This window comes from Molothrus ater, chromosome 2, assembly GCF_012460135.2.
Source record: "Molothrus ater isolate BHLD 08-10-18 breed brown headed cowbird chromosome 2, BPBGC_Mater_1.1, whole genome shotgun sequence".
NCBI lineage: Eukaryota > Metazoa > Chordata > Aves > Passeriformes > Icteridae > Molothrus > Molothrus ater.
Genome location: NC_050479.2, coordinates 50,053,111 through 50,065,903, shown reverse-complemented (window position 1 = coordinate 50,065,903; position 12,793 = coordinate 50,053,111). Strand labels below are relative to the sequence as shown.

Sequence of the window (12,793 nt, the reverse complement as noted above, 5' to 3'; positions counted from 1 at the left end):
CAAAGCATTCTACTAAACTGGTTTGTGAGGCTTCTTGATTTGCTTCTCCTTTCAAAAGCAAGCGTAAGGGAATAATAAAAATAAAAGATATAGTTGGAAGAAATTGCCTGAAAACTGTCATGTAACACTGAATCTGCTCTTATAATGTGGTCTTTCATAAATACATTTTAAGCAGGCTGTGGTAAGGCTTGTTCAGTGGATCCATGAGAGCAAGACCAATTTTTTTCTCAGTTGTAAGTTTGTCACAGAAATGAAGGTCTTAGGAGAAGAAACCAGTTGCACATAAATTTGACAAACAGTTATGTCTTGACTTAGCAACATTTGAAGATCAAAAGATTTAAAATGCATGAAAGTTGAACACCAACTTTTAGATTGGGATAATGGTCTAAGTGCATTGCAAGAGAAACTGTGCAGGTGATGAAATATACTTTATTAGACAGGCTGACATGATTGGGCAAACAGTGATGTGGCGTGTACTATTGGGTTTCTGAAGGTTAGTGCAACAACCAGGAAGACTGGTTTAGTTCATGAGGAGAGGGCAGCATGCACTGGTGAAAGGTAAAACTAAAGGAATTTCTTAGTACAAAAAGGCATAGGAAGGGTTATCATTTATATTGTAAAAACTTTGGGAAATGCAGTTTTTATTATAGATTTGATTCCTGCTAGAGGAAGAAATGTAGAGGTTCTGTTTCAATAGCATGAACTAATGGGTATTGATCTGAGACAAGTCAATTCAAATTGATTTCTCACAAAGGTCAGCGCTTGTTTATTATTCAATTTGAATGTTCAGGTTAGCAGAGAAGGCAGTCAAATCCTCTGAAAAACAGGGACTCTGATATTTAAGTACTTTTAATGTGATATCCAAAATTAGAGGGCAGACAACCTTGGCTGTTTCTTTTGTGTGTGCAACTGAGTATTCATGAAAATATTGTGTGTTATTATCATTGAATGTTACCTTAATTCCTTGGAAAAAAGTTACATTTGAGATGATGTTCTCAAAACCATCTCTTTGAGCACTGAACTTGTATTTTTCTTCTTTAAATCAGTTTTGAGTCTTCTGGTTTTTATTTTTTAGCATGTTTTTAGTTTGGAGAAGTAAATTGGAAAAATTATGTCTACTGACCCAAATTACCAAAACTTACTTCTTATACTATGATTGCAACCATAACATAAGTTTTGTAAGCTACTCAAGGTGCTGGTATTCTTCCTCTTTATGTCTTTCCTGGATAGGAGAGAAGTATACATTTCCAGTACTCAGCATGGCAGCTCTTCAGAAGACTTGAAAAATGAGTCTTGAATCCTATAGGTCAGTTCCAAATCCTGATAAGACAATCGCGTAATTTAGACTCCCATGTCTTTCTCCTTGTGGTTCATACACACGTGGTCCTTCAAATGTGCTTTTTCCTTTTGCACACTGACGGGGCTTTTAAGTGAAAAAATCTAGAGGAACAGATAATCTGAACACTTCATTGATGTCTGTGTTACTGTGGTCTTTGACAAGAAGAGCAATCAAGAGAAAATCCTCTGTAACTGTTCTAAGTAATTCTTCATGATGAATGTGCAGGAAGACTTCTTAAAGCTATGCTCCTTGTTCTTTTAAACATTCACATAGACACTTTATTAGAAACTTGAAAACTTGGCCAAAGGTGTAGTAGCTTTTTGAGGAGACCACAAAAGACATCTCGCTGGAGCTGACATTCCCACTTTTTTCCATTCCTTTGAAATTTAAAGTCTTCTGGTTCAAGTGTTAGAATTTCTAGGGCTTCCCAGTGAAGTGGAAATTGGCCTGACTAGGTTTTTCATGTGGTGTCTGTGCGTGTTTGAGTGTGCTTGCACACATATGGATGTGTTGGGGGCTTTTTCCCTAAGGAGGAGAGGAGTGGAGGGATTTTGAATCAGATTCATCGCATTGGGAAAGATTAATCCAGTTACTTGTTTGCTTAAGTTATAAACAACAGATTTTTATAATACAGAGTTTTAGGTCATTGTGTCTATTTAGACCTTATTGTTTCGTTGTGCTTATGATTATGCAAATATTTTTCTGTCAAAAATCATTGAAATCCTAATTTTTCAAGAAATGTAAAAATCAACTTTACTGCTATCTAGATTAGATGAAAAGAAATCTTAATGGAAGGAGACTGCATACACTAGAACATATGGTAGGAAACTTAATAATGGCATGGCACTTTCATTCTCTCTGGGATTGGGGAATTAAAAGTGTAAAAACACAGCATTTCTCACGGTTTATGGCAATAGCACACTGAAAGCATGTTATTTAGATTAGTCTTGTACAAAAACTCAGCAGGATTCTATAGCAGTCTGTCTCTAAGTAAACTTTATGAAAAGTCAATCATGCTTTTTTTGATGGCTTACTTATTCATCTTCTTTCTATATATAGACTCAGCATTCCAAGCATGCCAATGGTGTCTCTCTAGAGAAAGGGCGTTTATTAGAATTTGACAAAGAACTTAACACCCAAAATGGTCAAAAGGGCAACTATATGTTGTTTCTAAATGTGGTAAAAATCAACTCCTGAACATCTCAAAGTCCTCTGAAATAGTGATGTACTCTCCTGCTTCATGTCACCTTGAGTCCAGGTAGAGTATGTTTAGATGTAGGCTTTAAATTGTTAAGCCACCTCCTTCCTAAAGTGACACTAACTGGCAGTGGTCTTCCCCCTAACCATGAAATTTCTAAATCCCAGATTTCTTAGTTGATATGTTTAATTGATAAGTGAACAGCTGTGAAGTGATGTGTCTATGAAGGGAATTAGGTGACAGTGTGGGATTTTACAAGCCTTGCCTGCCTGCACACTTCTGTAGCACTACAGTTTAGATGTCTGTAAAAAGTTGGGTGGTCAATAGCAATAACAACGATTGGACATTACCTGCTGTCTTATGTGGTTTTATGGAAACTTGTGGTTTCCATAGTTTGCAAACTTTGAAGTTTGCAACTGGAGTAGTCAAGTTCTTGGAGCTGTTTGGTTTTGCTAAGTCCTGGCTCTGTTTGGCTTTCTGTGAAACAAAATTATCAAAGGCCATTTCACTTAGACAGCCTGAATTTCTGGTGGAAAGATCCTCTTGCCCCTTTGATAGATGCCTCATCTTCAGTGGCCAGAATGCCTTTTCTCCATTCGAGGCTCTCTGAAACAGTGATGAAACAGGGTGTTTGTGCCTTTCGCACTTCTAACCGGTCATGGAGATAAATCTTAAATGACAGTGAAGGGAAGTTGTGTGGTACTTTGTTTTCTTTTTTTCCCATTTTTGAGCTTGCTGCACAGAATTTCTGTAAGCTGTTGGCAGTTCCTCCACAGCGCTGCATTCTTCGGCCTTCTTAATGTATTTGAAGGACTTGTGGTGACTTCTTGTCCTTCACTCTGTTGTTCTGGTTGTTTGCCAAATTTCTTCAATTTATATAATCTTTTAAAGTCTTTTTTCATGGCCATCATCAAAAAGGAAATTTTGATCCTAGTCTGTAGAAGATGATACGACTCTGAGGTTCTACAACTTATTTTACACTCCAATCTGTTTTTAGCAAGTTTTTACATTTTTGGAGTCTTTTAGAAAATTCATGTAAGCCAAGCAGTAATTAAAAGATGAAAGAAAATTACATGAAATAAATTTTCACACAAGTCAGATTTTTGATAATGAAGAAAACCTGAAGTCCTTTTTCCCATTTGACCAAAACAATATCATCTTAAATTGTGTTCAGGTGCAGACTGGACAGACTGATAAGGAATTAACGCCATCAGTTGCTATTGAACACAACAGTGGTGATAGAGCTTTTGGCTCAGAAGTGATGAATGATCTTCTGGCTCACAGGTTCCAACACCACTGCTCAGCAGGTGCTGGGAACGTGTGTTGGTGGAGCACCATGCTCTGGATGCCCACAAACTTCTGCAAAAGCTTTTGCTGCTTGCGGTAGTTGCCAGCACAGTACTGGGCTAGGTGGATCTTTACTCACTGTAACCATTTTTTATGTTGTGTCACTTGGGGCTTTCACTGCACTTCAGTCCTTACTGGGTATAATGAGTATGATGCCACTTGGAAAATTCAGTCTGGGCACCTCTGGTAATTATCTTTCCTCCCCACCTAAGTTGTGTTTGTTTTGACTGCCTGTGAAGAGGAAACTGGTTAACTGGGGTTGGCTTATGAGGAAAAAATTATTTTGACCAGTGAATATTTTCAGTTCTGAAATATTACCATTTCACAGTTGAGTCCTGCATCACTTTGTTATGGGAGAAAGATTAGTGAAGGATTACTTATTTATAGGAAAGTCTATTTTTGATGTTTATGTATTTGAGCTGATTTTACTTCTAATTCAGTTATGAAAAATAGAGCTTTTATGTAGAGCTGTAATCAGAAGTATTTCCAGATACTTTAATGCATGGATTCTTACTGATAAATGCATTGCAGACAGTTCCTTTGTATTCCAAAATGTTCCTCACTTGACTTCTGCCATTCTGTATAAATCCAGAATGTGCTTCCCAATTGTAATCTCTTTTGTCCAGGTAATTTTTATATTATGATGATACATGCTCATTAATCATATAGCAATAAGAGTTCAATAAACACAATTTCTTTTTGTCTTGTTTTGTCTTGCAGGCACCAAGTATAGATGAAAAAGTAGATCTTCACTTTATTGCATTAGTTAATGTAGGTGGTCATCTCTATGAATTGGGTAAGAACACTTTTTATCCACTCTCTCCATTTTTTAGAAACAAATTCAAGTAGTGGTGCTGTTAACTGTCAAAGTTTCAGAGAGATTTCTTGATGTTATGTTGGGCTTAGGTTCTTTTCAGCTGCATCTTAGGGTGTGGGGATTTCTTTCAAACAACTGCAGCCTTCTGCTTAGTTTTTTGGGATTTTTTTGGAGGAGAGGGAGTTTGTTTGTTTGTTTGTTTATTAGGATTTTTTGTTTGTTTTTTGGGTCTTAGTGTTTTCCTTCCCTTAACTCCATCCTATTAAGATAAAATGGTACAGAATACTAGACTGCATCCAAACTTCTATGGGCATTTATAAGGACAGGAAGCAGGAAAAATGGATAAACACTCAAAATTTCACAGGACATTTGTTATGTTTATGTTCCCAAGCTGCTTGTGGAAGTATTAAATTAACTGTGTGCCACTTCAGAAATGTTAGCTATATTATTAAGCAGCTGTGCTTAATAAGCACAGTATAAGTGATAATGTTTTAACTCAAATTATGTAGTCAGGTTACTAAGAGATGTTAACACTCTGCAACTTATTTGTCATAGTCTGGTATTTTTTCCTCTACTTTTTGTGGTCAGTAGACAGTTAACTGTGCAACAGTAGTTCTTATTTATTGAAGTACAGCTATTTTTTCCTGTTCAGATTATGTAGCACTTAGTTTTGCTCAGATATTCTCTAATGACTCCAATCTTAAATATGTTGCTGGGCAACTAGGTTTTCCAGCAGGCTCTTCAGAAATCCAGCAAGCAGATCAGCATTTAAAAACTGCAAGTCACTGATCTTTCCTAACATAATTTTTGCAGTATTTTGTGGTGATAAGACTTTCATCTTTTGAAAATCAGCAGGTAATTAAGTAATGCCCTTAACAGGTGATAAGTAATCACAGCATGGGGCATAAGCAATATGTAAGAAGTGCTTATGTTAATATTAAGTTGATCTAAGGGGTATTACCAGGGATAAGTCATAACCAATAGGCACACATTTTTGTATTTTATGATGCTGTCTATCTGTCAGTGGACTAGATCAAAAAGGTAAGTACTGTAGGATGCAATAAATATTTTATGACTCTAGATTCAAGGCATAAGGGATGACTTTCATTTTTTTTGGTTGTGTGCTGTGATAAATTTTCATTGTCCATTAATTTATGCTGCTTGAAAAGCAGACTACATACTGTGATGAGCATGTTTACCCAATTTCTGTAGGTATGATGTGAGAGAAGGTCCATTTGAATTTTTCCTAAAAATAACAAATTAGAAGGAGAAGAGGCATTTAGCTCTGCTGTACAGTCGAATGTCAATAGTACTATTTCTTTTGTTCTAAAAATAATTTCTCTCTGTAGCAGTGGAAGGAAGCAAAAAACCCCCACCTTAAAAGTAGTAAAATTGACGGTTTTTCAATTGATTCATTTGCTTCAGACAGTGTGGGCAGCATGTGGGCTTTGGCATGCAGAAAATGCTAAGGAAGCACATGGATATTAAATATATGTGATGTTTCTGTCATTAAAAAACACATTATTTATAGACACGTGAAATTAAAATGTGGTTCTGCCAATATGGACACAAAAAAGTCCCAAAATTAAGGTAAACTTACCTTGCAACAGTGCAGGGAATTCAGTTCTGTTTCTCTGGCATTTTCTGAGGGTTTTGCCTTGTATCTGCAGCCATGGTAGTTACAATAATGAACAACATCTTGTTCATATAAATCCAAATGTTTTTCAACATCAAATCTATTTTTAGTTATGGAAAATGTAGTTTGGAAGTGTTGTCAACTTTGGTGGCATCTTTGGGGAGGGAAAAGCCTTTTACAGGGGAGACAGAGCCAAAAGCGATTTTGTTTTATATTTTTAAAGAAACATTTCAGATAACCTAAGTTTTCATACTGTTAACTCATTGCAAGTAACCTGAAGCATATTTATATGAATGAAATTCTTTTTTAAATGCTGAGAATGACAAGCATTATTCTATTGGAAATGCAAGAAAAAAAACATATAAGAAAAATAACCATAGCAATCCTGTTTAAATGCTGTGAAAATACTAAATATTTAGAGCTGTTGGGTTTTGTTTGCTAATTTATTTTAAATGACAGAAACATTTTCAGTGATGCCAGACTCTTCAGAATGGTGGGTTTGCTACTCTGGTCTGTTGTGGAGTCCCTGATCACAGCTGTCAAACACCACAGACCTACAGCTGTCTGTCTGTGTAAATCCATCAAGCGTAGCTGAAATTTTTCTATTCTGTTTGAAAAATTGAAGTACTATACCAGCACTAAACCAACAGCATCTTACAGCTTTGAAGTTTTCAAATTAAATACTGAAAAATATTTCATTGTTTTGATTGGATTATTTTTTAAAAGCAACAGATTGTATATAATGATACTGGTAGAAGCAGTCAGCAGTGGAGAGACCAGGGAACAGCTAGCTGCATGTGTGAACTTTATGAAAAATGCGATAGCATTTTGGAAAGCGAAGTACAAAAGATCTGTTTAAATAGTTTTAACTGAAAAAAATGAAGCTTTTATAATTTTATAAATGTGTTATTCAATCCCACTTTGTCTTTCAACAGATGGGCGCAAGCCATTTCCAATAAACCATGGGGAAACCAGCGACGACTCTTTTTTAGAGGTAGGGATACAGAACCTTCTTAAATGGTGCTATATGAAATTCTTGCTGTGTTTCTACAAAATTTATAAAATAGATACATGAAAATACCTATACAAGTCTAGCTATATTTATAGTTGGATGAGGAATAGAGCAAGTGGGATGGTGAGGCGAAATTAGGTTTGAAAAGAGATATTTTGGAACACTTACGTTGTGGCTGTGGATGAGAGAGTATCATAACATAAATATCATAAGGGTCGACTACAAGATCAGACTGACTTATCTTCTGTGCTTAGATTTTCATATACTCCTGCTCTTTCAATTAGTACATCTAACAAGAAGTTAGCAGACTGAAAACTTAGAATTTTTCATTCTCTTTCCTTTGGTTTATAGTTTGATAGGTGTTACGCTAGACAGAAGCTGATTTCCCTTCTGACCCTTGCTAATGATCATTCTTCCCTACTTTCACAGCTTCTTTTGGGTGCTTCTTTGTGTCATGAGCTGAGAAACTAATTGGAAAGTTAGGAGGATAAACTGTCATCCCCACAGAATGATGCAAAGTTGAAGTTGAGAGAAGTCAATGCATAGATCTGAGTTTTATGATATCCAGATTGGATTAGTATTACAAAAGGAAGAAACCAGAGAAACTAAAACAAACAAAATAGAAAATTATTTTGTAGTCTAGAAGCATAGAGTAATGTCTGTAAAGTTTGCAAATAATTTGTGCTTGCTTGGACAGGGGAAGAAATTGGATAAAGCTTTCCTTATTCCGTATGTGTCTTTTTCCTGTTTTTGCTGATAACATGTGTTCTCCAGATTGCACCCTAAAGCTAGGATGAAGGAATTACTTAAAATCTTTCAATTACCCCACCCAGCTTAGATTCATCTTGAAACAAAGGAAAAATTTCTGAAGGCAGCAGTACTAGTTAAGGCAAACTTCAGAGATGCATTTAGAAAGTCAGAAAAGCAACACATCTGCTGCACAAAGTAATATTCAGTCACAAAAATCATCATTGCTAAAGGTCCTTCATAAAACTTTTTCTTTTAGGCTGCCCATATGAGCACTGTAAGTAATCTTGAGTCATGGTAACTCACATCAGAAATACCATTTATGTAAGTTTGTCACACTATTTAGTAAACCTTTATGGAAAAAGCCATTTTGGGCCTAGTTTGGATAAAGCATATTTTCGTATTTCAGTTGTGTTTTGTTCGGTTTTTAATAACAAATAGGATTTATACTGTTTTTCATTTTGGTTTTCTTTGTACTTTGTTCCCCTAGGATGCAATAGAAGTTTGCAAGAAATTCATGGAACGTGACCCAGAAGAATTAAGATTCAATGCAATTGCACTGTCTGCAGCTTAAAAGCCTTTTCCTGTGAGGCAACTCTATTGCAATGTATTGTAAGAATAAAACTGTTGCCATATGTTAATAGTACAAATTTTGATACTTCCCTAACATCTTGACTAATTGTAGCATACGTGGAATAAACTTTGCATTTGTCCTTGCTATATTTTGCTGCTTGTTCCTACAGCAACTTTGGGTATTTCTATACAGGCATGCATTTTGTGCAAGATTTTTATGTGGTGGGTTTTTTCCCTTCCACCCCCTTAAAAGTTTTGGGACTTACTGTCTGTGATATTTCCTTGTAATAATGATGAGCTGCTTTAGAGCAAGATTATCATTTGTATCATGCACAGATAACATTCTGAGTGGAGTATGGTGATATGGCTGAAAACTTGGAGTATGAGGCTAACTCCATCTTTTATTTATAATGGTGGAAGAATACTATAAGAACTTCTTCAGGTGACTCAAGTGAAAAAAAAAATTTCAGTGCATTATTTTTAAATAAATTTGTGGAAGAAAATAGGCAGAAAAAGGACTACTCTTACTGTTGGTGAGCACTAACATTTTAAAATTATCTTAATGTTTACATTTTTAATAAAACTTCACTTTGTTTCTCAAGTCTAATAATGTTAATAAATTGTCCAAAAACTTTAGTTAAACCAATATTTGCTATTTATATTATATGTGGAAAAATGACATGGGTTTTTCCCCCCGAAAAGGCACATTAAGAAATTCAAATGGTAGGACTGTGGAGGGCACACACAGTTGTATACAGCAATGTGAAGTACCTCACCTAACTGAAATAAATGATAGAAAAGTGATGATTGTTGTAATGAAGTTTGTTTAGCAACAACGAAGACTGGAGGTTTTAAGGCAGCCATGATAGTCATATACTTTTCTCCCCTGTTGGAATATCTGTTGTAAGTTTGTCAGGTGGCATTACTGAATGCTATCTGATAGCCTTCCCCTGTGCCATCCCTCCCACTCCACCCTCTGATCTTAAGGTACTGTTGACCAATTTCTATACCTGAATCAGTAACATTGTGGTTGTTTTGAGTTTGATCTTCCTGTTTGGTTTTGGGTTTGGTTTTTTAGCTAAGCAATCTTAACACTTTAGGATTCTTGTGAAGATTGGTTTGGGTTAATGTGTGTGTTTTTGACATTCCAGAAAAGTATTCCTTATTCACTCCTTTGAAGTGGAATAATTTAGGTTTGCTTCCAATCAAACCCACTGCCAAAGGAAACTGAGCCCTCCACGTCCCAGAGGGTGCTTTCATTCTCTATCAATTGTCATTGCAGGAAAAATGAATGGGGTTATGCCAGAAGCACTCTGGCAGAGTTTTCCTTCTTTATAGAAAAGAAAGAGGCCTGGGAGTCTGTCTTATCACTTAAGAACATCTCTTGCACTCTGAAGAAAAAGTTGGCGTGTCTGTCTAAAACATGTCACCTGGAGAGGCCAGTAACAGCAACAGTCTGTTTTCTATAAGTGAGCTGCTTGGAAAAGCAAAGGAGAAGAATAACACTAATGAGCTTCTATTTTTGAAGCTTTTGCTTTTTCACCCCAATAAAATGCAGTATCATTAAGACTTGGTTTATGTTGCCATGCTCATTAGTAAAGTCCTGAAACTTGCTTTTAAATAAAAATCAGAGGCTTTAGTAACCGAACCAGCTGTGTTGTCTTCTTGCTAGTATCAGCAAAATCAAATAAAGGTTGTCACCACTGAATTGGGATATTGCATTTTTTAAGCTAATGGTGACTTGGAGGATTGCCTTTCAAGTAAGCCATAGTTAATATAGATAAGGCCCTTTTAGGATAGGGGAGAGGATGAGGACGGAGAGGAAGTGCAGTTCAAAGCTGTTAAACAAGATACATCAGTCTCTAGAGAAATGTCTCATCATATATGATCTTCAGTGTTCAAAAGTGGGTTTAAGTAATCAATGGTGTGTCTCTGTTTTTGTGCAGCTGTTTATTGCAAAATCCCTTCAGAAGTGGAGCTCCTTGTTGGGTAAAAGGACTGACTAGACAAATTCAGGACAAACATGATAAGGTTAGAATAGTAAATTTGGGGGGGATTTTCTGTGGTCATGCTGAAAAATACATCTTGAATCTTAAGTAAAAACCTATGAATAAGAATTCTTAGTATTTTGGCAGTATTGTAGTTTTGCTTAGCATCTACGTAGTCTTCAAATCAGTTGTTCTGCAGGGTAAGGTTTCCCTCTTTTATTTGCAGTGTTAGTTTCTGGTTTATTAAAATGTAAGATGGTACATTTTGAGATGCCAAAGGAAGAGCGGTGCACTGGTTTTTATGCTGAACTGTATCTGCTCACTGCATGGTCTCTTGGTAGACACTGTGAAAGACTGCACTGCAGAAATTCATCTCACGCAACATGTACAGTGTAAGAGCCCTCCAGAGCTTGTGAGGCCATGCTTTGGCACAGGCTTTGGCACTGTCTAGAGGAGCACAGGAAGTAAAGCGATCTACAAGCTCCTGGAATATCTCCCTCACTGACATAACCTGTATAACATGGGTTAAAAAAGTGAAGTATGAACACTTGGATGACTTGTAAAGTCAAGCAAGGTCCTGCTTAGAGGCTGATAAACCCTGCAGACCCCATGGTGCTTTTGGCTCTGTGATGCCCCAGTGTCTGCATCATCGCCTGAGCTGTACAATCTCTGCTTATTAGCTCAAGCTCCCTGGGAAAATAACACTGTATTTTCTAACTTGTGCAGCCCTGCCAGAGCCTCAACACCTTTGTGTGGAGGAGCGTGGCTTGACCATGGGCACGCAGTGCCAGGAGATCCCTCTTCAGCCTCTGCAGTCTGGGCTGGCTGTACACACCATTTTATGGAAATGGTCTGTGTAGGAGTGAGGAGGTGATGCATGCTCCACGCTTGCATTAATTTTAGCTGAGTGGAGCTGGTGTGCTATTAAGCTGTCAGGATTGTTCGAGCTTTTTAAGTATATTGGTGCAAGTTTTCCTATGTTATTTACAGACATTTTGTTAAGAAATCATAATTTAATAACCAGTACAATGCCCTTTCCTTTCAGTCATGGCTGCGTGATTCAGTTAAGGGAAGAAGAAAGTTGTTTTCTGACATTGAAATGTATGTTTGAAAATAAAGAGACTTAACAGCCCACACTTCCAAAATAAATATAGTCTTTCCTTAAAGAAAAAGCCTGCCTTGGTAGAAAATATTATTGTGTCAAAAATTTGTAGAACTCTCCTTGAAAAGAATATGACGTAAGCTGTTGCTTGACTTATCCCTTGGAGCACACACATTGAAAGGGTTTATTTTTGTCTGGTAGAACAATATTACGGTTGCTACTTTTGACAGCAACAATTAGCAGTCATATCTGGTAATCTTTCTCTGATCTAGGACTGGTGACTTACATTGTTAGTGCAAAGGAATAATAAAACTATTTTGGTTGCTCAGGATCACATAGATAATTTATCTGTGACAGTTGATTTAAAATTCACTTTGAGGATGAGATGTACATGTTGGAACTTTTTTTACTTAGTGAGGAACTTCAACTTGAAAGTTGCTGTGATCCATGCAGTCTGCTTAAACACTTAATCAAATTACATGATTACTCAAATTATTGAATTACTTGATCTAAAACATTAAACATTTCATTTGTAAGAAAAGTGACTTGATTTGTTATGAAGTGAAATAAAGCAACCAGAAATAAGTGAGAAATGTGATATTTTTTTTTTAACATGACCTCTTTTGAAGCCTGTTTTATAGAATTCTTAGTTACTTTCTCCTACTTAGGGACAAGCACTGTACTCTTAGATGAAGTGAAAGTCCTTAAAAGCTGGAGAAAGGCTGCTGTAGTTCTCCAGAAAAATGTTTGGTAACATCAGGTAATGCAAACTGATGTCAGCCAGCAGCAGTAGCTGATACAAGTTTTATTTAGACATTTCTAAGCTTTGTAATCATGGATGTTAAATAGTGAGATGAGAGGGTTGTTTTCTGACGTTCAGGCTTCCCACTCAAGAAAAATGCAGATTCTTCATTTGTATCTTGTCTTGTGGCTGATCTGGCTTGGAACAGGAAAAAAGGGTAAGAAAAAACCCCTTGAAATTACAGCTTTGGTTATCATATTATTCCTTGCTGGCTCCATAGCATAGATGTCTC

The 12,793-nt window shown here is 36.4% G+C and overlaps 1 protein-coding gene across 1 annotated transcript in view; it reads left to right on the top strand.

Annotated features, from left to right (window-relative positions):
- Window positions 1-10,377, top strand: part of UCHL3 (ubiquitin C-terminal hydrolase L3) — a 42,699-nt gene extending 32,322 nt beyond the window's left edge. Inside the window, exons 7-9 of the mRNA XM_036382002.2 lie at window positions 4,605-4,680; window positions 7,273-7,331; window positions 8,587-10,377. Coding sequence (XP_036237895.1) covers window positions 4,605-4,680; window positions 7,273-7,331; window positions 8,587-8,670 — 219 coding nt within the window. The 3' untranslated portion in view covers window positions 8,671-10,377. The remainder of the gene's footprint in view (window positions 1-4,604; window positions 4,681-7,272; window positions 7,332-8,586) is intronic.
- The last annotated feature ends 2,416 nt before the right edge of the window (window positions 10,378-12,793 follow it).